At 37.9% G+C, this 24,310-nt stretch overlaps 1 protein-coding gene across 1 annotated transcript; it reads right to left on the reverse strand.

The window, feature by feature from the left end:
• LOC101557762 (UDP-glucuronosyltransferase 2B31-like) lies at positions 1 to 23,260 on the reverse strand. The gene is made up of 6 exons (XM_055140010.1): positions 22,537 to 23,260; positions 19,602 to 19,750; positions 5,656 to 5,787; positions 3,443 to 3,530; positions 1,805 to 2,024; positions 1 to 280 (listed from the first exon to the last, which is right to left on the reverse strand). Exons 1-6 carry the CDS (start codon positions 23,258 to 23,260, stop codon positions 1 to 3), a joined length of 1,593 nt encoding a protein of 530 aa, XP_054995985.1.
• Positions 23,261 to 24,310: the final 1,050 nt, after the last annotated feature.

Here is a 24,310-nt window from a genome sequence, read left to right on the forward strand (position 1 = left end):
CTAGTGCCTCTTTTCCTTCTGCCCTGCTTTAGAAAACAGCCGGCAACAGCACAGGCAGCATTTGGTGATGAGCCACAGGGCAGCTGCCACGCAGGCCAGCAGGAAGCCGATCACGTCCAGAGAGTGGTACTGGAGCAGGGTGAGGCCGTGGGAGGCGGACCGCAGGTGTTTGGCTCCTTTGTGGCGCATGACGAACTCGATCCAGAAGGCCGCCCTGTCCAGAGGCTTCACTGGCTGATCTCGTTGAATTGCCCTTAGTTTCATGGCATTCTCCTTATACCTAAGGAAGAGCCCCAAAGGGCACATTGAGAGAAGTGAAATACCGCAGTAAATATGCACTGGTGAAGGGATGGGTGTTTAAGCTTTGTGTAACTGCGACTTAAGCCTGAAAGCCTTATAACTTTCCACATGTTGATTCAATAAAAAAAAAAAAATTGTTCACCTGAAGGGACTTTTAACTGTCATATATATGAATCAAAGTAAAATTGTGGGCTTACACATGCAGTACTACATTTGGGGGATCTGCATTGATAGATTACTTAAATTGGAATTTTATAGTTTCAAAGAAATTATAAATGAAATGGATTGTAAGATGTAATATCAAGTCTATTAGAGGAAATTGTATTCAACATTTTTGAAACTAAGTATGTCATTAGTGGGAAAGAATTTTTATATTAATGCTGGCAGATCATTTATAGATGATCTGTTTGTGCATTGGCAAGAGGACTCGTTGTTTTGTCACCAATGAAAAGACACCTATACCAAATTTCTCTCGGAAATAAATAATCTTGAGCATACACTACTTTTAAGTTTGTTTAACATTTTTTTGCGGGGGGGGGTGTTTGTTCACACCCAGTGATGCTTAAGCCGTCCACCTGGCTCTGCACTCAAGGATCAGGCTTCCTCAAGAAAGCATATGGGTGGAAAGTACCAAACCCAGGCAGACAACATGCAGAGCAAGCACCTTACTACTGTACTATCTCCTAGGCCACTGACACTACTTTCTAGCAATGCATAATTATCACATGAATATGAAATTAAAGTATTATATTAAATAAAAAAGTTTGTTACATAAGATTATATATTTTGTATAAAATGCACATAATAAAATAATTTATAGAGACAGAGTATAGATTAATGCCTGACTTGTGGAAGTGGTAAGGGTGTTTTCAACTGTAATATTTTTGAGGGCTTTTGAAAATGTCCAAAACTTAGGTCAGAGTGATAATTTCATCTCTCTGTAACATAGTACATACATTATTGCATGTACTTAGTTGGATACTATTTAAAATATTTCTCTGTTGAAACCTTTTAATATAATAATAATTGAAATTATTTACTAAGACAAAGTAGCATTGAAAGCTTCAAAATTTTGACTCTGGCTTAAAGTAATATTTGCTGCTATGCCAAAAACAGTAACAACAAGTCTCATGATGGAGACGTTACTAGTGCCCGCTGAAACATATCAATGAGCAATGGGTTCACAGTGATACAGACATTGATACTTTAAGTTCTTAGTTTTTACTTCTTTGGTTTTTTCAGTAGTTGTAAAACTGACCTCTTACAATTACCTAAGGGATCTTTACATTTGTTCACAGAGGAAATTTTTGCAATAATCACTTACCTCAAAGTCAATGGGGCTAAAATGCAAGATTTTCATAAATGTTTGAGGAAAATATCTCACTTATTACGGGTTTAGTCATGTTAGCAATTTCTTAATTAATCTCTGAAACTAACATAAGGCGTACAACTGAGAAAATTACCTATGTATCAATATTCTCTATTAAAATGTTGTGATACTCACGAAGGATCATTGATGACTGTCTTCAATGCATTGAGCAAATCTGAGCTTGACATTGTTTCAAAGTCCACCCTGAGAGCTGCCCCCTTGGCCTGCATATGAGCGATGTTATCGGGCTGATCCGCAAACAGGGGAATGCCCACCATAGGCACCCCGTGGTAAATTGCCTCATAGATGCCGTTGGTCCCACCATGAGTGATGAAAGCTTTGGTTTTGGGATGACCTAAAATCGAGAGAATTTTAGGAAATAATCACTCTCTGGGTAAAGAAATGAAAGGATCGAACAAGACAATGATGTAGACATTGTATTCAGATCATAGTTTTACACAAAATTAATGCATTTTCAGATCTCAGAGCTGGGATATTTTAGTTTGCCAGATAAAGAAATGAAGAACACCTATTTACTTTGAGTTACAAAATAGAACCAAGTTTTTCAGGCGAACAAATCAAATGAAAAGGGTGTGTTTTTTAATTTTTTTTTCCACACAGGGTGGTTCTCGGGGCTTACTCCTGGCTCTATGCTCAGGGATCACCCCCGCCACTGCTCAGAGGATCATTTCAGGTGCTGTGGATTGAACCCAAGTGAGTTGTGACTGCAGTGTTATTCTCCAGCCCCTATATTAATTATTAATCTGGTTTTAATGTTTTTGCCTGATCAGGAAATAAGTAAGTGAAAACGTAGTGGGTATAAAAATATACTCAGACATAAACCATGACTTAGTAGAAAGGCCAGGCAGGATTAAAAATTAGGGCATTGGACAGACATTGGAGAGCAAATACGCCACTAATTCCTATTAATTGTTCACAAGAGCCTATTTTCAGGTGTTGTTAGAAAAATAAAACATCATAGTTCAACCTTAGAGACTCAGAGTAATTTCACTATATAAAAACTACGGATTACTTTACTTTGCCTAACTGAAGAGATTGGTCATGGTCAAGACATGAATAGTCATGCACATAGCATGAATAGTCAGTTTGTCATTACTTTGGTGTATCTTTAAATATTTTTGTTATCCAATGTGCAGGAAGGGTAAAAAATATGTTGGACACACATAGGCAAAGAACATTTTCAAATACTACCATCTTTCATTGTAGTTTTATTTGTACTTAAAAAAATTAATTTAATTCCGGGTCTCCTGATGCTTGTCTAGGTAGCAGGGGCCTGAAGCTTCTGTGCCTGGTAAGAGATGCGGCAGTACTGGGATCGTGGTTTCTTTCAGGGCTTCAATCAACAGGGTCTGGTGCTCATGTGTTGTCAGGACCAAACACAGAGCGTTGAGCGTTGAGTCATGCACACCAGTCCTTCAAATTAAATTCCCGGACTCTTTGTGCTTTACTTTCAGTCATTAATTTTTCTATGAAAATATTTAAACCATGTGTTTTTATTTAGCTTTCTAAATATATTCAAAACTACATAATGGGCAACTATGTGTTAGAGTTATCACATAGTATTAGTGATAACTAAATTTCCATTGAGTTCTTTGAAAATAATAGCAAGTGCCTATATATTAAGAAAGCATATTATAAGTAAGCATATACTGTTATTATTAGCTAATAAATACATAATAATTTTGTTTCCTTGTGAATTGACAATACATTTGGAATTACTTTCATATCAATATTTATGTTTCAGAAACTTACCAAGAAGGTCATTCTGGGGGATCCACTTATATAGCCTAGTATTTGCCCCTAAAGTATCTGGTGTCTTGCTATCAAATCTCCATATAACCTGTGAATATTAAGAAAATGTGTTAATCTACTAGTCAAATGTCAAAATTATAGTATGTTTAAATGCTAAACCCACAAGAGATTTCATACTATTCTCTATAGAAAACACATAAGTTGGGTAATTTTACAGTGGATAGGGCTTATAACTTGCATACAATGAACAATGAGGTTCAGTGAGGTTCAATCATCAGCATCCCTTAAGGAAGTGGGGGGGACCCTCCCACCCCCGCCCCAAGCACAGCCAGGGGTGATCCCTGAGAACAGAACTAGGAATAGTCCCTGAGCATCACTGGGTGTGCCCTGCTCCGCAAAATAAAACATATGGTATAATATAAATGGATTCACTGTGTGTATATTTGTATTAAAATGTGCATATAATAATGGCGTTTTTAACAGAGCCAATTAACAGATGATATTATCAATAATAAACTTTGTAATTCAATTTAGGAGAAAGTATGAAATTAGTAAGAACTACATATTTATTGTTAGGTATTTATTGTAATTCTCTCTCAATGTCATATAAAACAACTTTTTTTCCCACAGTATTACAAAAGAAATTTACTTAAATATACCTTCTGATAAATTGTTTTATCGGAAATTTATATCGTATGATTTTAAATAGCTTGTCCATACTATAAATTAGTTAAATAAATAATGATTTTTTATAAAATAATTTTTGTTTATAAAATGCACTGCCTTTTTGCTTGCTCACTACAGGAAATGTATAAGAAAATTCTTTGGGAAGTAATATTTTTATGTGTCCAGAATATTGTTACATATTGTATGACAAACGCTTTATCATGAACAACTTTGTAACTGTGTATCTCAGTTCAAGAAAACTTTAAAAAAATACATCGGTAAATATTTTGTGCTTGGACATTCTCATTGTAAAGGAGAGGAATTGGCAATAAATAATGGAATAAGCAAAAAATCAATCCAGAATTGTCATCACTTCATTCCACTTACCATTATAGAAACCACTTATCATTATAGCATAAATATAATTAATTAAATAGGTATTAGATCAAATATGTACAGCCAAAAATCTTTATGTACAATACCAAAAGATTCTTATTTGGGAAATTACCCAGAAATTCTTAAAATCTGAATTATAGTCAGCAAATGAAAAACCTTTCCTTGCCATGTGCATGTTTAAGTGACTTTATATCTTTTTCAAATATAAACACAGATGCAAGCAAGAACAATATAAGATAATAGACTAAAAAAGTACATGTTGGGGCTGGATTGATAGTATTGTAGGCAGGGCACTTACTTGCATGCAACTGACCTGTGTTTAATCCCTGGCTCTACGGAAAATCCCCCAAACCTCTCCAGGAGTGATTCCTGAGTGAGAGCCTGGAATAAGCCCTGAGCAGCACTGGGTGTTTCCCCCAGCCCACATGAATAAATGAATAAATAAATAAATAAATAAATAAATTTTAGAAAGGTTTGTGGTGTGGTGTACATCTTCAGTTTTTGCAGAGTAGGCATATTTTTATTTATTTATTTTTGGCTTTATGTGTCATATCTGGCAATGCACAGGGGTTACTCCTGGCTCTGCACTCAGGAATCACCCCTGGTGGTGCTCAGAGGACCTATGCGATGCTGGGAATCGAACCCGGGTCAGCCGCATGCAAGACAAACGCCCTACCTGCTGTACTATTGCTCCAGACCTTTTAATGCTGATTCTTCTATCCATAAATTTCACTCTGAGTAACATTGATAGTGGTGTTTCAAAACACTACTTATTAATCCTTGATTAATGCTACGTTACTGATAACATCTGCAATGCTTTATCCTGTCATATTTTCTGCTAAAACGTACAAGTGACAGGGAAGAATTTGATATTTCTATTCCTATCCCAAAATGTTTTTATAATAACCATTCACCTAAGTTTACCAATAAAGTATATCTCAACGTTAATGTTAATATGGTTTAAAAGTATCATTTTTATAACTTTAGCAAGTGTCATATACATTTTTGTTAGAATAGATATATAAGATATATAAGTTGAATCAGACTTATCACAATTGTGCATTCATGTATTATTTTTATATAGATTTATACAGATTTAGAAGACACATTGTTAGTTTTTTGTTACACATTGTGTGTTAATATTACCTAACCTTTTGTGGAATCTGGGCAAGAGCTGATGCAATCACATTGGCTCTCTCCTCGGGCATGTTACTGACCATTGACCCCAGAGTAAACACCACAACACCATTTTCTCCAGAGCTCTGGACAAACTCCTCCATGTCCTGTAATGAGAGAATTTGTCCCATTATTGAAGGTCAGCATAATATCAAACAATATTAAAAGAATTGATACAAAAATAGTATAAGGAGAGAACATCAAGTATTTTAGAAATTGTTTATGACCTTTAAAAAATATGGTAGAATACTCAAGACATGAAATTTGGCAGCTTAGAATTTTCCCCTTTTTCAGGTAGTTGAGACAAGATGGTAGAAATCGTGTTTGCATTTGTGCGTTTGGTATACTTACTGCTCTGCCATCATTGTTTACCCCCATCACTGCCTTAGAGTCACATTTACTCAGCTCCACTCCTTTTCCTGTTCTACCATCAACTGGTCTTCTCAATTCTGTTTCAAAGTCCAAACTTTGTTGCAAATACATACTTTCCATGCTTTTTATTCATTTCTTCGTATGCCACATGCATGAAGTCATCAGTTTTTGTTCTTTCTCTGAATAAGTTTGTTTAACATAACCCTCTCTAGCTCCATCTAGCTTGTAACAAAAGGTTTCACCTATTCTAATAGCTGAGAAGTACTTCATAATGCTTATAAACCCAAACTTCTTTGTCCATTCATCCTACAATGAACATTGGTTGTTTTCACATTTTGACTACTTTAAGTAGAGGGGCCATGGACATAGGTGTGCATAATTTTTGAATAAATTTTTCATGTCTTGGGGGTATATGTTAAGAAATTAAAATCACTAGATCATATAAGAACTCAAGTTTAGTTTTTTTTCCCTACAAAGGTTCAATTCTCTGTTCCATAGACCGAACAAGACTGCATTTGTACATGTTTTCTTTTTCCCTACAAAGGTTCAATGCTATTTTCCATAGAGACTGAACAAGATTACATTTGTATATTGTCATCCTAAAGAAGCAATTTGCAAGTGTTGGTATTATTTATATTTCCACATTTATGTAAATAACCTCCAGGCATCTTCTTATTAATACAACTGGAATCTAAACCATAGAGCAATAATTTCCATTTATTCATCATCATTCCATGTTAATGATCATTCTACTTGCTGTTTGTAAGTTTTGATGTCTAGATACCTCAAAAGTGATTTTTGTTTTCGTCATCTGAAATTGGTCCTGAATATTCATTCATGATAAGAATGTGTTAGGATGTCTTCCCTTTGTAATTCTCAAAGACATATTATTGTACATGTGTATAATATGTTGTTTTGTCTGTTCAGGATAAATGGTTTGCTTCCCCATTTTGAAATTTGTTCATAAAAATGCAAAGAAGCTAGGTGTTCAAATATCTCACTGAATTTCTAATTTTAATTTTTTGATGCATAGCAAAATATTGCTAGACTATATATGATTTTATTTGAAATTTATTTGGCATGATATCAATTTTGTGTTTATTTTTATAAATTAATTGTTATAATCAATGTATTAGAAATAATGGGAATTTGAAGGGAGCAGATGAGCTTAGGAAATATTCTGAGACTTTCTACTTTTATAATTGTTATTATAGATTTTGGGCAGAGGAACAAAATAGGAACAAATTTCATTTATAGTCATATTGTCTCATCATTATCACAAATCATTTATGTTATTTAATGCGTTGTAGGGCTAGAACGATAGCACAGCCAGTGGGCGTTCACCTTTCACATGGTTCGATTCCTCCGCCTCTCTCAGAGAGCCCGGCAAGCTACCGAGAGTAATGAGCCCTCATGGCAGAGCCTGACAAGCTACCCGTGCATATTGGATATGCCAAAAAGAGTAACAATAAGTCTCTCAATGAGAGACTTTACTGGTGCCCGCTTGAACAAATCGATGAGCAACGGGATAACAGTGACAGTGACATGTGTTGTAGGCAGAGATGATTTTATTTTAATCACTGCTATTCAGTGTCACATTAAAGTAAGCACACTAAAAGCAATTATCAATACAAATAATTTGGCAAAATTGTAATTTCATACTGACAGTATTATTCACAGAACTTTTCAATGGTTGACACAATAATCTGTGTGATCCTAGAAACCTATACCAATAATTAAACTCAGACATCTTTGTAAAAAAATAGCTGATCCACAGCATAAGAAATTTGGAAAAGTTCAAAAAAGCACCAGAAAGAAAAAATGTGTCATTTATTTTCCCTAGAAATAAGTTCTTTATAATATGTGGGTTTTTTTTTTTTTTTTTTTGCTTTTTGCGTCACACCTGGCAATGCACAGGGGTTATTCCTGGCTCTGCACTCAGGAATTACTCCTGGCGGTGCTCAGAGGACCACATGGGAAGCTGGGATTCGAACCTGGGTCGGCTGCGTGCAAGGCTAACACCCTACCCACTGTGCTATCACTCCTGCCCCTATAAAATACTGCTGTTTAATATGTTTTATAATAAAATATGCATTTACATAAGTATTTTGAAAATTTCATCCCTTAATGTCTTCATTCCATACAATTGCAAAAATATGTTATAATGTGTATATAAACGTAAAGTGTTATAAATTTCTTATGGTTATTTAGAATAAACTCAATATTTGATGTTTTACATAACTCAGAAATTTTTAATCTCTGATTATATTTGTCAATAGAATTTTATTTGTGGATATAATGAAGTTAACATTCTAACCTTTTAAAGAATCAGGGCATAATTTGCCATATATCTTTTTACTTCCATAGGTAGCATACATATTGTGGGAGAATCTAATAAATGAAATCAAAAATACTTCAGAAAAAAACTACCTTAATATGCTAAAACTAAGACTTATTTACATTACTGATGTGGTTTTAAATCTTGTTTAAGAATATTAATAATGAAAACTACTAGTATAATTGTGTATTGTGATTATACAGATATTTATCTTTCCCTCCATTGTTAGAAGAAAACTCACTGGGGCTGGAGCAATAGCACAGGGGGTAGAGCATTTGCCTTGTACACAGCCGACCCGTGTTCGATTCCCAGCATCCCATATGGTCCCTTGAGCACAGCCAAGAGTCATTCTTGAGTGCAGAGCCAGGAGTAACCCCTGAGCATCACTGGGTGTCACCCAAAAAGCAAAAAAAAAAAATTACTTTCATTTTTTTCTTATGAAGTTGCAAAGTAGAACTTGTCTTGGCCCCCAAATTTTAGAAGGTCAGAAAATACCAAAATTATGTTTGGAAGTTGCTGCCACAGGCCTAGGGGGAAGAATAATTCAAACCTAAGACCACAACATATAAATAGACCCGTCAGGGGAAGATTCATTACGAACAAGTATCATATCGAGATTCTTAATGGAGACTGCCATTTTCCCTTAACAAAGTCCTAGCAAAGGATTCTGATTGGTCCCACAAGCCCCCATCCAAGGGATCTTGAAGTGTCTTTATAAAACTACTGTAGTGTTACAACCCTGTTTTAGAGTGTACTTTTCTAGGTTTCTGTGCTCTTGCAGACAGATTAGAATGGAAGGAGTGAAAAGCAAGAAACAGAATATAGAATTTCCTTAAAGGGAAAGGGGCCCTATTGGGAAACACTTGGATGCTCACTGGATGTTTCTTTTACAGGTTTCATTTGCTTCTCTGCTTTTGTTTTCCTGTATTTGGTTATGTCAGGGTGGCTGTTGATTAGTTCCTGGCCATAGGTTTCCGTTAACCCTGTATTTCTTGCAATTTTCAGAAGGGGATGTTTCAGAACATATGAGTAGTTGTATGGGTCCAGACTGACTTGTTCCTCTCTAGTGTGTCCCAGTTTCCTGTTCCACTGTACAGTGCAGTTGGGTTCACTTGCACACTCCAACTTGGATTGTTTATTTTTATTCCTTTATTAGGGATCTACCCTCTGTTTTGTAAGGATGCTCTCTTTCCCTTTAAAAAAATATTTATTTTTTAAATTTTTTAAATTTTTATTTTTTAATTATTGAATCACCGTGAGGGTACAGTTGCAGATTTACTCATTTTCATGCTTGTGTTTCTGTCATAAAGTGCTTGAGAACTCATCCCTCCACCAGTGTCCATTCTCCACCACCAATGAATCCAGTATCCCTCCCACCCCCCAATTCCATCTCCAACACCCCATCTCGCCTCCATGGCAGGGCATTCCATTTTGTTCTCTCTCTCCTTTTGGGTGTTGTGGTTTGAAATAGGGGTATTGGGTGGCCATTGTGTTCAATCTATAGTCTACTTTCAGCATGCATCTCCTTTCCAAAGCAGGTTCTCCAACCTCATTTTACTTGGTGTTCCCCCATCTCTCTCAGCTGTCTTTTCCCCCTGCATGTGAGGCCGGCTTACAAGCCATGGAGTCAATTTTCTAATACTTATTTCTACTATTTTTGGGTATTAGTCTCTCACTCTGTTATTTTATATTCCACAGATGAGCTCAATCTTTCTATGTCTCTCTCTTTCTGACTCATTTCAATTAGCATGATACTTTCCATGTTGATCCACTTATATGCAAACTTCATGACTTCATTTTTTCTAAAAGCTGCACAGGATTCCATTGTATAGATATACCAATGTTTCTTTAAGCAGTCATCTGTTCTCAGGCACTCAGGTTTTTTCCAGATTCTGGCTATTTTAAACAGTGCTACGATGAACATATAAGTGGAGACGTCATTTAAACTATACTTTTTTGCTTCTCTGGGGTATATTTTCAGAAGTAGTATTGCTGGGTCAAATGGGAGCTCAATATGTACTTTTTTGAGAATAATCTATATTGTTTTCCAAAAGGGCTGAAGCAGTCGGCATTCCCACCAGCAGTGTAGAAGGGTCCTTTTCTTCCCACATCCTCTCCAATAGCAGTTGCTTTTGTTCTTTTGGTTGTGTGCCAGTCTCTGTGGTGTGAGACTACGGTGTGAAACAACTACAAATCTCATAGTTGTTTTGATTTGCATCTCCCTGATGATTAGTGATGAAGAGAAGTTTTTCATGTGCCTTTTGGCCATTTGTATTTCTTCCTTGGGAGAGTTTCTGGTCATTGCTGGTGGTGTTGAATTCTCCAACTACTATTGTGCTGCTAGCAATGTTCTCCATAAAATCTGTTAGGAGTTGTTTTAAGTATTTGGCCAGTCAATCCTTAAGTACAAATATGTTTAATAATGTTATTTATTCCTGTTATACATATCCCTTGATAAATTGAAATGACCTTTGTTGTTCCTTCTAATCTTTTTCAACCTGAAATCTATGTTGTTGGATACTAGGATGGTCACCCCAACTTTTTTGTGGGAGGTGTTTGCTTTCAAGATTGTTTTCCATCCTTTCACTTTGCTCTGTGTTTGCTCTGACTGTTCAGGTGTGTATCTTGTAGGCAGCAGAATGTTGGGTTTAGTTTCTGAATCCATTTTACCACTCTGTGTCTCTTGTTTTGTGCATTTAGGCCATTGACATTGAGAGCGATTATTGTCATGGTGTTTTGTGTCATCTTACTGTGGGGTTTGTTATTCTTGTAGGGTTTTTCCTTGTCTTATAGTAGCCCCTTTAATCCTTGTTATAAGTTTGGCTTTGAGTCTATGAAGCTCCTGAGCTGTTTTTTATCCGTAAAATAGTGTATGGTTCCTTCAAGTTTGAGTGATAATATAGCTAAATAAAGAATTCTTTGTGAGGTGTTCATTTCATTGAGTTTTCTCACGATGTCCCACCATTGTCTTCGGGCTTGGGGGGTTTCCTCTGATAGGTCTGCTGTAAATCTAAGTGGTGCTTCTTTGTATGTGATTTCCTTCTTTGACCTTGCTGCTTGCAAAATTGTGTCTCTATCCACAGCATACATCATTATGACTATGAAATGCCTTGGAGTCTTTTCATTAGGGTCTCTTTTTGCTGGTTCTCTTAGGTCTCCTTGGATCTGGATGCCTTCCTTCTCCAGCTCTGGGAATTTCTTAGCAATGATGACTTTAACTGTGTTTTTTTTTTCATTCAGGTTACTTCCTTTTTCTTCTGGTACTCCAATGATTCTTAGGTTGTTCCTCTTGAAATCATCCCCTAGGACTCTTGTTCGCTCTAGAGCCATTTTGAGGTCTTTTGCCATTATTTGTTGTTGCCTGTAAGCTTTCTGCAGCTCATCTTCAAACTCACGGATTCTGTCTTCAGCTGTAGCCATGCTAATGTTGAGGGCACCTACTGAGATTTTTAATTCATCTACTGATTCCTTTATTTGTGTCTCTATTGTTCGTAGATTAGAAATTTCTGCTCTTATTTCTTCTTGAATTTTCTTGGTGGACCATTCCATTGTTTCATTTATATCCTCTAATTTATTGGATGTCTGTTCCATGGTTGCTTTTGAGTACATGGACTATCTTGAAGATTTCCTCTCTAAATTCTTTATGTGAGAAGTCCTATATGTGGGTAACCCCTGTTGAGGCTTCTGGAATCTTTTCTTTGTCCACTCTTTAATGTGGGGATTTTCGCTGTTTCTTCATATTGTTAGGCAACTATAGAGTTGGAGACTTCTAGTTGTCTATCCCGGTTCCCTCTTCTGTAGATGGAATTCTGAATGAGCTACGTTGATGATGGTAGACTTTTCCCCCTTTTAGAATAATTCCTTACTTGCCCTTGACCTGCCCTTCCTGCATACATGCCTGCTTATCTAACCCAGACTACCCCAGCCACCCCCGACCCTCCAGACTACTGCCATGGCTGGCAGCAAGTCGACTCCAAGAACCTTAGCCTTAATCTCTTCCGGCCCAGGTATGTGACGTCCCTAAACCCGCCCTTCTGGAGTCCCAGCCTGCTTCTCAGACCCAGCTCTTGTGGGGAAGGGGTGTGACCTAATATTCAGGGGTTGTGGACAAGGAAAAGTGGGCGTGGCCTATTTTGGGTCAGCGGCCGCACTTATTTTCTCAACACTAAGCAATCTCTTGTTACAAGTCAGCCTTCATTATTTATGTGCATGAGTAACATCTAGCTATCAAAAAAAAAACAGTAGGATAACAAGCCAGTAGCCTATCCTAATTTCACCCAAACGCCAATGAATACAAATACCTGTGCAAAGCCCAATGTAAAAGAGCACATTCACCGAAAGCATCATCTGAGGCCTCATCTAAGTATTAGAGGAACATCTGAGAGGAAGGACATGTTCTAGAAGGGGAAAATAAAAAGGTGACTACCATGACCAAACTTATCCTGATTCATTTTTCACAACAAGAGGGAACAGGGATAGTGAACTTGAAGGTCCCTCTTCCATACCACCACAATAACATGAAGAAACAGCACAAATCCCCACCATGAAGAGAGGACAATGAAAGGAGTTCAAAAGCCTTAATAGTGATTTCCTACAAAATTCAGCTGTGAAATAAAGAATTTAGTGGTGAAATCCTGAAGATGTTCAATGAGCTCAACGTAATGATTGAAAAGGTATCCATTAAATAAAAGGAGGACCTGACAGAAACAATACAACAGATGGCTGAGAAAATACGGGAAGAAATGAGAGCAGCAATAAGAAAGCTACAAAAAGAAATGTCACGAAGGAAGGGTTGAAGCACACATCTCCCTAATACCAAAAGCAAACAAAATACCACTAAGAAAGAAAATTACAGACCAATATCCCTTATGAACACTGATGCGAAGATCCTCAACAAAATACTAGCAAGTAGGATCCAACAACTCATCAAAAAGATCATACATCACGACCAAGGGGGATTTATCCCGGGGATGCAAGGATGGTTTAACATTCGGAAATCAATCAACATAATCCACCATATCAACAAAAGTAAAGATAAAAGCCATATGATCATATCAATAGCTGCAGAGAAAGCATTTGACAAGATCCAACATCCTTTCATGATGAAAACCCTCGCCAAAATGGGGTTTGGAGGAACTTTCCTCAAGATAGTCGAAGCCATCTATCATAAGCCTACGGCAAGCATTATCCTCAACGGGGAAAAACTAAGGGCCTTTCCTCTGAGATCAGGCACAAGACAAGGATGCCCACTCTCACCACTCCTCTGCAATATAGTACTGGAAGTACTTGCGATAGCTATTAGCCAAGAAAAAGAGATTAAGGACATCCAGATAGGAAAGGAAGAAATCAAACTCTCACTATTTGCAGATGACATGACACTATATCTAGAGAAGCCTAAAACCTCTACTAAGAAACTCTTAGAAACAATAGACTTATACAGTAAAGTTGCATGCTACAAAATCAATACCCAAAAATCCATGGCCTTCATATATGCAAACAATGAGGCAGAGGAAAGGGACATGAAAAAAGCAATCCCATTCACAATCGTGCCCCAGAAAATCAAGTACCTCGGAATCAGCTTAACCAAGAAAGTAAAAGACCTCTACAAAGAAAACTACAAAACGCTACTCCATGAAATCAAAGAGGACATGAGGAAATGGAAACATATACCCTGCTCGTGGATAGGGAGAACCAATGTTGTCAAAATGGCAATACTGCCCAAAGCATTATACAGATTCAACGCGATCCCTATAAGGATACCCATGACATTCTTCAAAGAAATGGATCAAGTAATCCTAAAATTCATATGGAACAACAAACGTCCAAGGATAGCTAAAACAATTCTTGGGAAAAAGACGATGGGAGGCATCACCCTCCCCAACCTCAAACTTTACTACAAAGCAGTAACAATTAAAACAGCATGGCACTGGAACAAAGGCAGAGCCGTAGACCAATGGAACAGGGTGGAATGTCCCTACACACAACCCCAAATGTATGATCATCTAATCTTTGATAAGGGAGCAAGAGATGTGAAGTGGAGCAAGGAAAGTCTCTTTAACAAATGGTGCTGGCACAACTGGACATCCACATGCAAAAAAAATGTGCTTAGACCTTGACCTGACACCATGCACAAAAGTCAGATCAAAATGGATTAAAGACCTCAACAGTAGACCACAAACCATAAGGTACATTGAAGACAAGGTCAGCAAAACCCTCCAAGATATTGAAGATAAAGGTATCTTCAAAGGTGACACGGAACTAAGCAATCTAGTAAAAACAGAGATCAACAAATGGGACTACATTAAATTAAAAAGCTTCTGCACCACAAAAGATACAGTGACCAGAATAAAAAGACTATCCACAGAATGGGAAAGGATATTTACACAATACCCATCAGATAAGGGGTTGATATCAATGTTATATAAAGTACTGGTTGAACTCTACAAGAAGAAAACATCCAACCCCATCAAAAAATGGGGCAAAGAAATGAACAGAAATTTTACCAAGGAAGAAATACGAATGGCTAAAAGGCACATGACAAAGTGCTCTACATCACTAATCATCAGAGAGATGCAGATCAAAACAACCATGAGATACCACCTCACACCACAGAGACTAGCACACATCCAAAAGAACAAAAGCAACCGCTGTTGGAGAGGATGGGGAGAAAAGGACCCTTCTACACTGCTGGTGGGAATGCCGACTGGTTCAGCCTTTCTGGAAAACAATATGGACGATTCTCAAAAAATTAGATATTGAACTCCCATTTGACCCAGCAATACCACTGCTGGGAATATATCCCAGAGAGGCAAAAAAGTATAATCGAAATGACATCTGCACATGTATGTTCATTGCAGCACTGTTTACAATAGCCAGAATCTGGAAAAAAACCGAATGCCCTAGAACGGATGACTGGTTGAGGAAACTTTGGTACATCTATACAATGGAATACTATGCAGCTGTTAGATAAAAGGAGGTCATGAATTTTGTATTTAAGTGGATCAGCATGAAAAGTTCCATGCTGAGTGAAATGAGCCAGAAAGAGAGAGACAGACATAGAAAGATTGCACTCATCTATGGTATATAGAATAACAGAGTGGGAGACTAACACCCAAGAATTGTAGAAATAAGTACCAGGAGGTTGACTCCATGGCTTGGAGGCTGGCCTCACATACTAGGGAAAGGGCAACTCAGAGAAGGGATCACCAACTATAATGTAGTCGAAGGCCATGTGGGGGAAGAAAGTTGCGGGCTGAATGAGGGCTAGAGACTGAGCAATGTGGCCACTCAACACCTTTATTGCAAACCACAACAGCTAATTAGGGAGAGAGAACAGAAGGGAATGCCCTGCCACCGTGGCAGGGTGGGGTGGGGGGAGATGGGATCGGGGAGGGTGGGAGGGATGCTGGGCTTACTGGTGGTGGAGAATGGGCACTGGTGAAGGGATGGGTTACCGAACTTTGTATGAGGGAAGCATAAGCACAAAAGTGTATAAATCTGTAACTGTACCCTCACGGTGATGCACTAATTAAAAATAAATAAATTTAAAAAAAACCTCAGGGGGTGTCCTCAACAACAGAATGACTGCAACGGAAGACAGAATCAGTGAGCTTGAAGATGAGCTGCAGGAGCCTACGGACAACAACAAACAATGGGAAGAGACCTCAAAATAGTTCTAGGATGAATCAGAGTCCTAGCAGATGGTCTCAAGAGGAACAACATTAGAATCATTGGAGTACCAGAAGGAGAGGGAAGCAATCCCAGTGAAAAAGCCACAGTCAAAAAATTATTGCTGAAAAGTTCCAAGAGCTGGAGAATGCGTGCATCCAGACTCAAGGAGCCTGAAGGGTGCCAGCTAAAAGAGACCAAATAGAAAAACTCCAAGGCATATCATAGTTAGAATGATGGACATCATGGATAGAGATAAATACTGCAAGCAGCAAGGCCAAAGAAGGAAATCACATACAAAGGTGCACCCCTTAGGTTCACAACAAACCTGTCAGAGGAAACCCTCCAACCCTGAAGGCAGTCGTGGGACTTAAAAAACTCAATGAAATGAACGCTTCACCAAAAAATTTTATCTGGCTAAACTCTCACTCAACCTCGAAGAAACCATACACTATTTCACAGATAAACAACAGCTAAGGAAATTCATTGACAAAAAATCAAACACAAGAAAAGGACTAAAGGGGTTATTGTAAGACAAGAAAATCTCCTACAAACACAACAAACCCTTACCAAAAGATGGCGCAAAATCCCATAACAATAAATTCTCTCAATGTCAATGGTCTAAATTCACCAACTAAGAGACACAGAGTGGTGAAATGGATTCAAAGATTGAACAAAACATTATGCTGCCTGCAAGAAACACATCTGAGTAGCCAGAACAAACACAGGCTCAAAGTGAAAGGACGGAAAACAATCCTGCAAGGAAACAACTCCCTCAAAAATGCTGGGATGGCATTACTAGTATCGGACAACATAGATTTCTGGTTGAATAAGATTAGAAGGGATTGTGAAGGCCATTTATTATTAATCAAGGGATACGTACATTGGGAAAAAATCAGACTCCCAAATGTATATGCACCCAATGAGGCACTAGCTAAATTCCTACAACAACTGCTAACAGACATTAAGAAGGACATTGTGAGCAACACAATCATAATTGGAGACTTCAACACTGCCCTATCACCTCTGGGTAGAACAAGAAGATTAAATCCCACCAAGGAAATACTGGCTTTGAAGGATGCAATAAAAAAGAGAGAGTTAATAGATTTATACAGGGCATTATATCCCCTCCAAAAAGAATACACATTCTTTCCCAGTGCACAGGGAACATTTGCCAGAGTAGACCTTGTGCTGGGCCATACAACATAACTCAACAGAATTAGCAAGTTAGACATTGTAACAGCTATCTTTCCAAACCATGATGAACTGAAGATAGAAGTTAATCATGTATAGATGCAGAAAACCAAATCAAACACCTGGAAATTAAACAACTTGATGTTGAACAATGAGTGAGTGAGTCAGGAAGGAAACCAAGGAAGAAATCAGAAGGTATAGGGAAACAAATGAGAATGAAGACAGGAGCTACCAGAACCTGTGGGATGCAGCTAAAGCCGTGTTAAGGAGAAAATTTATAGCTCTGCAAGCATTTCTCAGGAAGGAAGAAAGGGCTGACATAAATAACTTGACTTCACAACTTAAGATCTTAGAAAAATTTTTGATGGGCCAGGCGCCTGGACACACTAACTTGTCCAGGGGTGGGCAAGCTGGGACAGCAGGCAGGGAGGCTGGGAGGCTGGACCTGGGAGCTCGACGGGCAGGTCAGGCAGTGGGAACCTCTCCTTTCCTTTTGAGTGAATTTCCTTTCCCCCTTCTCACACATAATATTTAATTAAAACATTTTCTTTCATCTTCTCTTTTAAAATTCTCTTTTATGAGAATGAAAAATTAGCCTGGAGAAAAATCTTTGTTCTATACCTTCAAAGCCTTGCTGTCTGACAAAATAAAATGCGTTTCATTCAACCCTTTATGCTAGAGGGTTGGACATCCAAGCACCTAATAAATTCCTCATCATGCTCAATATGTCCATAACCAACAAAGGGAACTCAAACAAAGAAGGAGGCTTGTATTTTGGACCTAGGTCCTTCATTAATAGAACACAAAATAGTCATAGAGGAGACACAGAATCTGACACATCAAAAATCAGAAATAAATATCTTAAGGGAATTTATTATTATTATTATTATTATTATTATTATTATTGCTTTTTGATTACCATTGACATTTATCAATGGCCAGTTAAAAATTTATTTAGGTGGAGCAATGACATGCCTCAGGCTCTTGCCAGAGGTCAGGTACAGGTAAAGTACAGCCCCTATGCAGCACACATTTTTAATTTTATAGTTAATTTTGACCAGAATCCTATTCTACAATATATATATATTGCCAGTAGACAGGTAGCACCTGTCTTCTGCTGCATAAATGTATTTTGGTAAATAGTAAAATTAAAGCAATTTCCTAGCCCTAAAGTAGCCCAGAAATATGAAGACCAGATCCTTTAAAATACAAATATTTTACTGCTTGCAAAAAAGAAACCGAAATTCCACCCATATACAGAAATCCAAGGCCTTACCCAGAAAAGGGCAGACTCCTCAACAAAGGAGAAACTGCTAAAGAATCCATCAGATTATGAAGAGACCATATGAAAATGTATGATATTATGAAAAGACAAACAGTGCAAGGCACGGGGTTCTGAAGAGACCATCAACAGTGCATGGGATGAGATTACTTCCTCTGCTCCCGACTTTACCCATTCACTGGAAACACTGTAGAACTGTATGACTGTCATCCCGTTGTTCATCAATTTGCCTGAGCGGGCACCGGTAACGTCTCTGTTGTGAGACTTGTTGTTACTGTTTTTGGCATATAGAATTTTGCCAAATTATCCCAGATAATTGGGATAGAATTATCCCAGATACATCATGGGTAGCTTGCCATGCTCTGTTGTACAGGTGAGATACTCTTGGTAGCTTACCGAACTCTCTGAGAGTGACCGAGGAATTGATCCTGAGTTGACCACATGTAATACAAACGCCCTACCTGCTGTGCATTCTTTCCAGCCTCACCGACAACAAAACATTGAAAATTGCTTCAGATTTATCTGGCAATACAGCATTGAAAATTGCTACACATTTATCGTAAGACAGAACACTCCTGGTCTAACTCAACTGTACTCTAAACTGATTTCTAATGAAGATTTAATGTTTAAATTTAGGAGTGATCTGTTACAGTCAGTGTCATCCCATTGCTCATTGATTTGCTCAAGCGGACACCAGTAACGTCTCCATTGTGAGACTTGTTATTACTGTTTCTGGCATATCAAATATGCCACGGGTAGCTTGCCAGGCTCTGCAGTGCGGGTGAGATACTGCCAGTAGATTGCCAGGCTCTGCCATGCGGGTGAAATTCTCACGGTAGATTGCCAGGCTCTCTGAGAGGGGCAGAGGAACTGAACCCGTGTCGGCCACATGCAAGGCGAGTGCCCTATCCACTGCGCTATTGCTCCAGCCCTAGCAAATAAATTGTAGGATGACTGCAAATAACTTTGAAGTTATTTTAGCTTGTTAGTATCTGTCTTATCTAGATAGATTGCAAAACTAGAAATCTACAAAGTGAAATCAAATAAAACAACAGGACCAGGCTTACCTTGGGTAGGGGCTTGGCAGGCTTGCAGTGCAGTCCTCCAACAAACTCAAAATTTGGTAAGATTGGGTGAGGAAACTGAAAATCCCAGTATGTTCTAATGAGCCAGAAGTCAGCTTTGCTCATCATCTTAGATACTGAAGTGGGTTTTCCTGAGAGGAAAAAAAAGGGCAAAAAAAAAAAAAAAGAATAAGAGTTTGGAAAGTGAATATTCCAGGAAAATTTCCATATGGACCTTGGAACGATTGGAATGATGTAACACACTCTTCATTCAATACTACAGTTTCAATTCTATCTTCTGTGATAAAAAATATATACCTAAGACACTGTTATAATATACTTTTATAATTTGTATGTGGTTCATGTATATTTAAGCAAGCTTAAATTAAAAAAGCAAGCTCCTGGGAGAGAGTGACACAGAGGGTCTCTTGCCCACGCACCTGGCTATCTTCCCCGACAGTCCCCCCCAGGGGATGGGCTCCAGCTTCCCTCCCCGCTCTGAGTGGACCTCCCAGCGACCAAAGACCTCCAGAGCTTAGCCACAGTCATGCTCAAGGCCCCTCTCCACAAGTTTGGATGAGTCTCACGTAGGAAGGTACCGGCAGAGGAACCCAGGTGTGTGGGACCTGGGGCTGAGACCTCCAAGGCTGCTCGGATCAGGACTGGTTCTCTTCCTCCCTGATTTTCCATTTTCTAGTATCGCATCCAGGGACTGCCCCTGGTGCTGTGTAGTCCTATCAACAGCCAACATCTAGAGACTTAAAAGCAAGCTCTGGGAAGCTTATAGCCTACTTAAGCCTACTTCTCCCTCTGGGAGAAACTGGCAAACTACAGAGAATTTCCTGCGCACATGGGAGAGCCTCACAAACTCCCCATGCCTTATTCATATGTCAAAAACAGTAACAATCTGGGTCTCATTCCCCTGACCCTGAAAAAGGCTCTAATGTGGCGTCGTTGGGAAGGACGAGTAGAGAAAGGCTTTTAAAATCTCAGGGCTAAGACGAATGGAGACATTACTGAGACCGCTCGAGAAATACGATGATCAAGGGGATTATGATGATGATCATCATGTATATTTGCCTTCGGTAAAGTGGAAAAAACTTGTGAAAATTAGTAAATGAATAATGAATTATAAAATGTTTATGACTCGGGCTGGAGAAATGTACAGCATACAGAGTGTAGGCCACTCACCTTTCACATGACTTTCCTGAGTGATTCACATCTCTTAGTATGGTTTTTGTGTACTCCTGTGACTGGAACCAGGAATAATCCCTGAGCACAGCTGAGTGTGACTCCCAAACAAACAGAAGCATCCGAAATGTTTATGACTAGAAAGAATCCACTCCTACACATGTATATCAGCAAAGCAGAGGATCTAACATACTTTCTATCTTCTAAATGAAGTTAGGATGTTTTTACCTCTGGAAGAACTGAGAGAGATTCTAAAGAGAGATTTGTCTCTCCATAAAGGTGATCTCCAATCTACCCTCTTCTCTATTTCTTAATAAAACAATTTTGTTATTGGAATAATTATTTGTATGTCAGTCTCTTTGGGTGGAGCGATAGCACAGCTGGTACGGCATTTGCCTTGCATGCCGCCAACCTTGGTTCGATTCCGTCTCATATCTCTCAGAGAGCCCAGAAAGCTACCGAGAATATCCCAGCCCGCACCACAGTGCCTGGGAAGCTCCACATGGCGTATTCGTTATGCCAAAAATAGTGACTGCAAGTTTCACGATGGAGACATTGATTACTGGTGCCCGCTTGAGCAAGATCAATGAACAATGGGACGGCAGTGCTACAGTGCTATATCAGTCTGTTTAACACTCTCATCTTCAATGCAATCACATGATTATATTATTCACAATCATGAATTATTGTTCAATATAAACTATAGGTATTAAAACATGTATTAGTATATTTTGAAAGTTGTGCAGCATAAGATGTAAAGATCATTAAACTATCGATGTTCCACACAGTTGTAAATAGGAATGCCTTCCCACAGGTGCTTGTGGAGCTCAACCATTCAACAAGATATTTCCTTAGCCCTAGGATTTTCAAATAAATTAGAGATTTATTTTTATTTGAGGTTATGGGAAAATTATTTATATTTACTACCAAATTGGTTCATGTTAAGACCATCATATTATTTTTATGTTAAATATAGTGCAAGCATATTGGAAATATTTACAAAATATAGGCACCTATCAGTGGCCACCCTTAACTTTGATTCTTTCTTCAGTGAATATCATTTTAAAAGAATGTTGATGGATTTTTAATATCAAGTTTTTAAAAAAGATTTTATACTTGAAAGAGATGATTTGTGGTTACATAGTAGTGAGAAACTGTGTACTCATTAGAAGGTAAAGTTGTTGGTACTACTGAAATAAAGTCAATCTCCAAAATGAATGGTGTCTTCACATAATCAGGCAAAATATTTTATACGCTACATAAGGAAACCAAAGAGAAATAATGTCGTCAACGTTTCAGTAGAGTTGTACTAAAATTGTATAGCTTAATTAAAATTAAAATCTATTAACTCTCTAATAGATACATCCACCTTGAACAAGATATTACATTTCTAATGTTTGCTTTTAAAAATAAAAGAGACTACTAAAATAAAGATGCAGTATGAATAAGTATTATAAAGAACAATCTTGGAATAGTAAAATTAATTATATAATAATCATGACATTGCAGAGCCTGGCAAGCTCCCTGTGGCACATTCGATTGTCAAAAACTACACCATACACTAGAGGGAGCTCTAATGTAAAAATGGACATTGAATGATAGGAATGAGTCAGTTTAGATTCATCAGATTTAACAATTCACTCTTTCAAGGGATTAGAGAGATAGTACACTGGGTAAAGTGGAAAATTTACTCCTCAAGGTATTAGGACATTTAAGACATCTTATTACCAACGGAAACATGACTTACCTAGTACTTCACTATAAAACTCATCCCATTGCTTGTCACATACTGTCTGGTACCAAAAGTCAAAATAAAGCACATGAATCATATTTTTAACCCTCTCCATGAATGTCATTTGGTCACTTAATTCAGACAGAACAACAGGTACATAGGATGGTGGGAGGGGAAGTCCTCCACTATACTTTTCAAGTCCAGATCCGGGAGAGAAGCGGAGACTGTACACTAAAGGGACTTGAAGCATTTCAGCCAGAAGCTCACCACAGGGTCCAATAGCATCTGCAAAGATGACATCAAACTTTGTTTCTTGTAATTTTTTCATTAGCTTCTTGTTCAGAACTAGATCTTTACAAAAATTTTTAATTACAATAAAAAATTCACAAAGAATTTCTTCCATTTTTGCATAATGAGACCAAAATGAATTTTTTGGCATCTTGTATATCCATTCCTCAAGGAGTCTTTGGAGAGTGGCTTCCAGATGACCTTTAGCATATTGTGTTGGGAAAACTTCAAAATTAAAAGAAGCTGGTTTTGTAGGGTCAACAAGAATAGAAGCTTTCGATGTAAGAACAGTAACTTCATGACCTCTCTTCACAAGCTCATCCAGGATTGTCTTTATGTTGATCCAATGGCTGTATTCAGTGGGCCACACCAACACCTTTCCACAACTCCCACAACTGAAGTAACAACCCAGCTCTAGCAGGAACAGTAGTGAAATCCATTTAACAGACATTCTGGCAGAAAATGATATCAAACTTTCATTTTCTTTTGCCATCAGTTGTATTTATATAAAAGATTTATCAATTAGTACGTTAAAGTATAACTCATATATCAAAGTACTAGTATCTAAAACATTTAGACTTAATGGAGGAAGAAAAAAGGTAGCTGACCTCGTTTGTAATCAAATGTGTTCTATCTCTGTTTGAGTTAATGAGTGTTATCATTAAGGTATGAGTTGATGACCTTGCATGCCCCAAAGTCCAAAAGTGTGATTTGGTGACTTTGCAGCTATAATGTGCAATATGTTTTACAATATTTGTGCATTAAGTTTACAGAGTAGTGTCAAGGGAGAGATGACTATCTCCAGTCTTCTGACATGAAAATAAAATTAAAGCTATTTTAAGTATAATAAGAATTTATTAATTTTGATGACCAAGATTTTGTTTACTTTGAATAAGCTTCTTATTTTAGTATTAGTTTTATTTACTTTTAGGGCAACACCCTTCTGCTCCCAGGCTTTGTGTTCAGGGGTCACTGTTGGCAGTGCTCAGGGGGTCTCTAGGTGTGTTCAGGTGTATCACAAGTAAGTCAAACACCTTATATCCAGCACTTTTGAGCCCCATCAGGAGCAAGCCTGTACTACAGAATTTCAAGTTCAAAATGTTTTAAAGATAAAATACACCACAGAAACACAAACAGTGCTGCAAAACAGTGTTAGCAGGACGAAAGAGCACTGAACATTGAAGTGGAAGCAAACATAAAAAAAATGGGACTACATCCAACTAAGAAGCTTCTGCAATTCAAAAGAAACAGTGACCAAAATATAAAAAGAGCCCACAGATTGAGAAATAATATTTACCCAATACCCGTCTGATAAGGAATTATTATCTGGGATATATAAGACACTAGTAGAATTGTATAAGAAAAAATCCTCCAACCCTATCAAAAAATGGGGAGAAGAAATGAATAGAAGCATCCTCCAAAAAGAAATACACATGGCCAAAAGGCACATGAAAGAATGCTCCACATCACTAGTCATCAGGGCGATGAAATCAAAACAAAA

Source organism: Sorex araneus, chromosome 5, assembly GCF_027595985.1.
Source record: "Sorex araneus isolate mSorAra2 chromosome 5, mSorAra2.pri, whole genome shotgun sequence".
NCBI classification, from domain to species: Eukaryota; Metazoa; Chordata; class Mammalia; order Eulipotyphla; family Soricidae; genus Sorex; species Sorex araneus.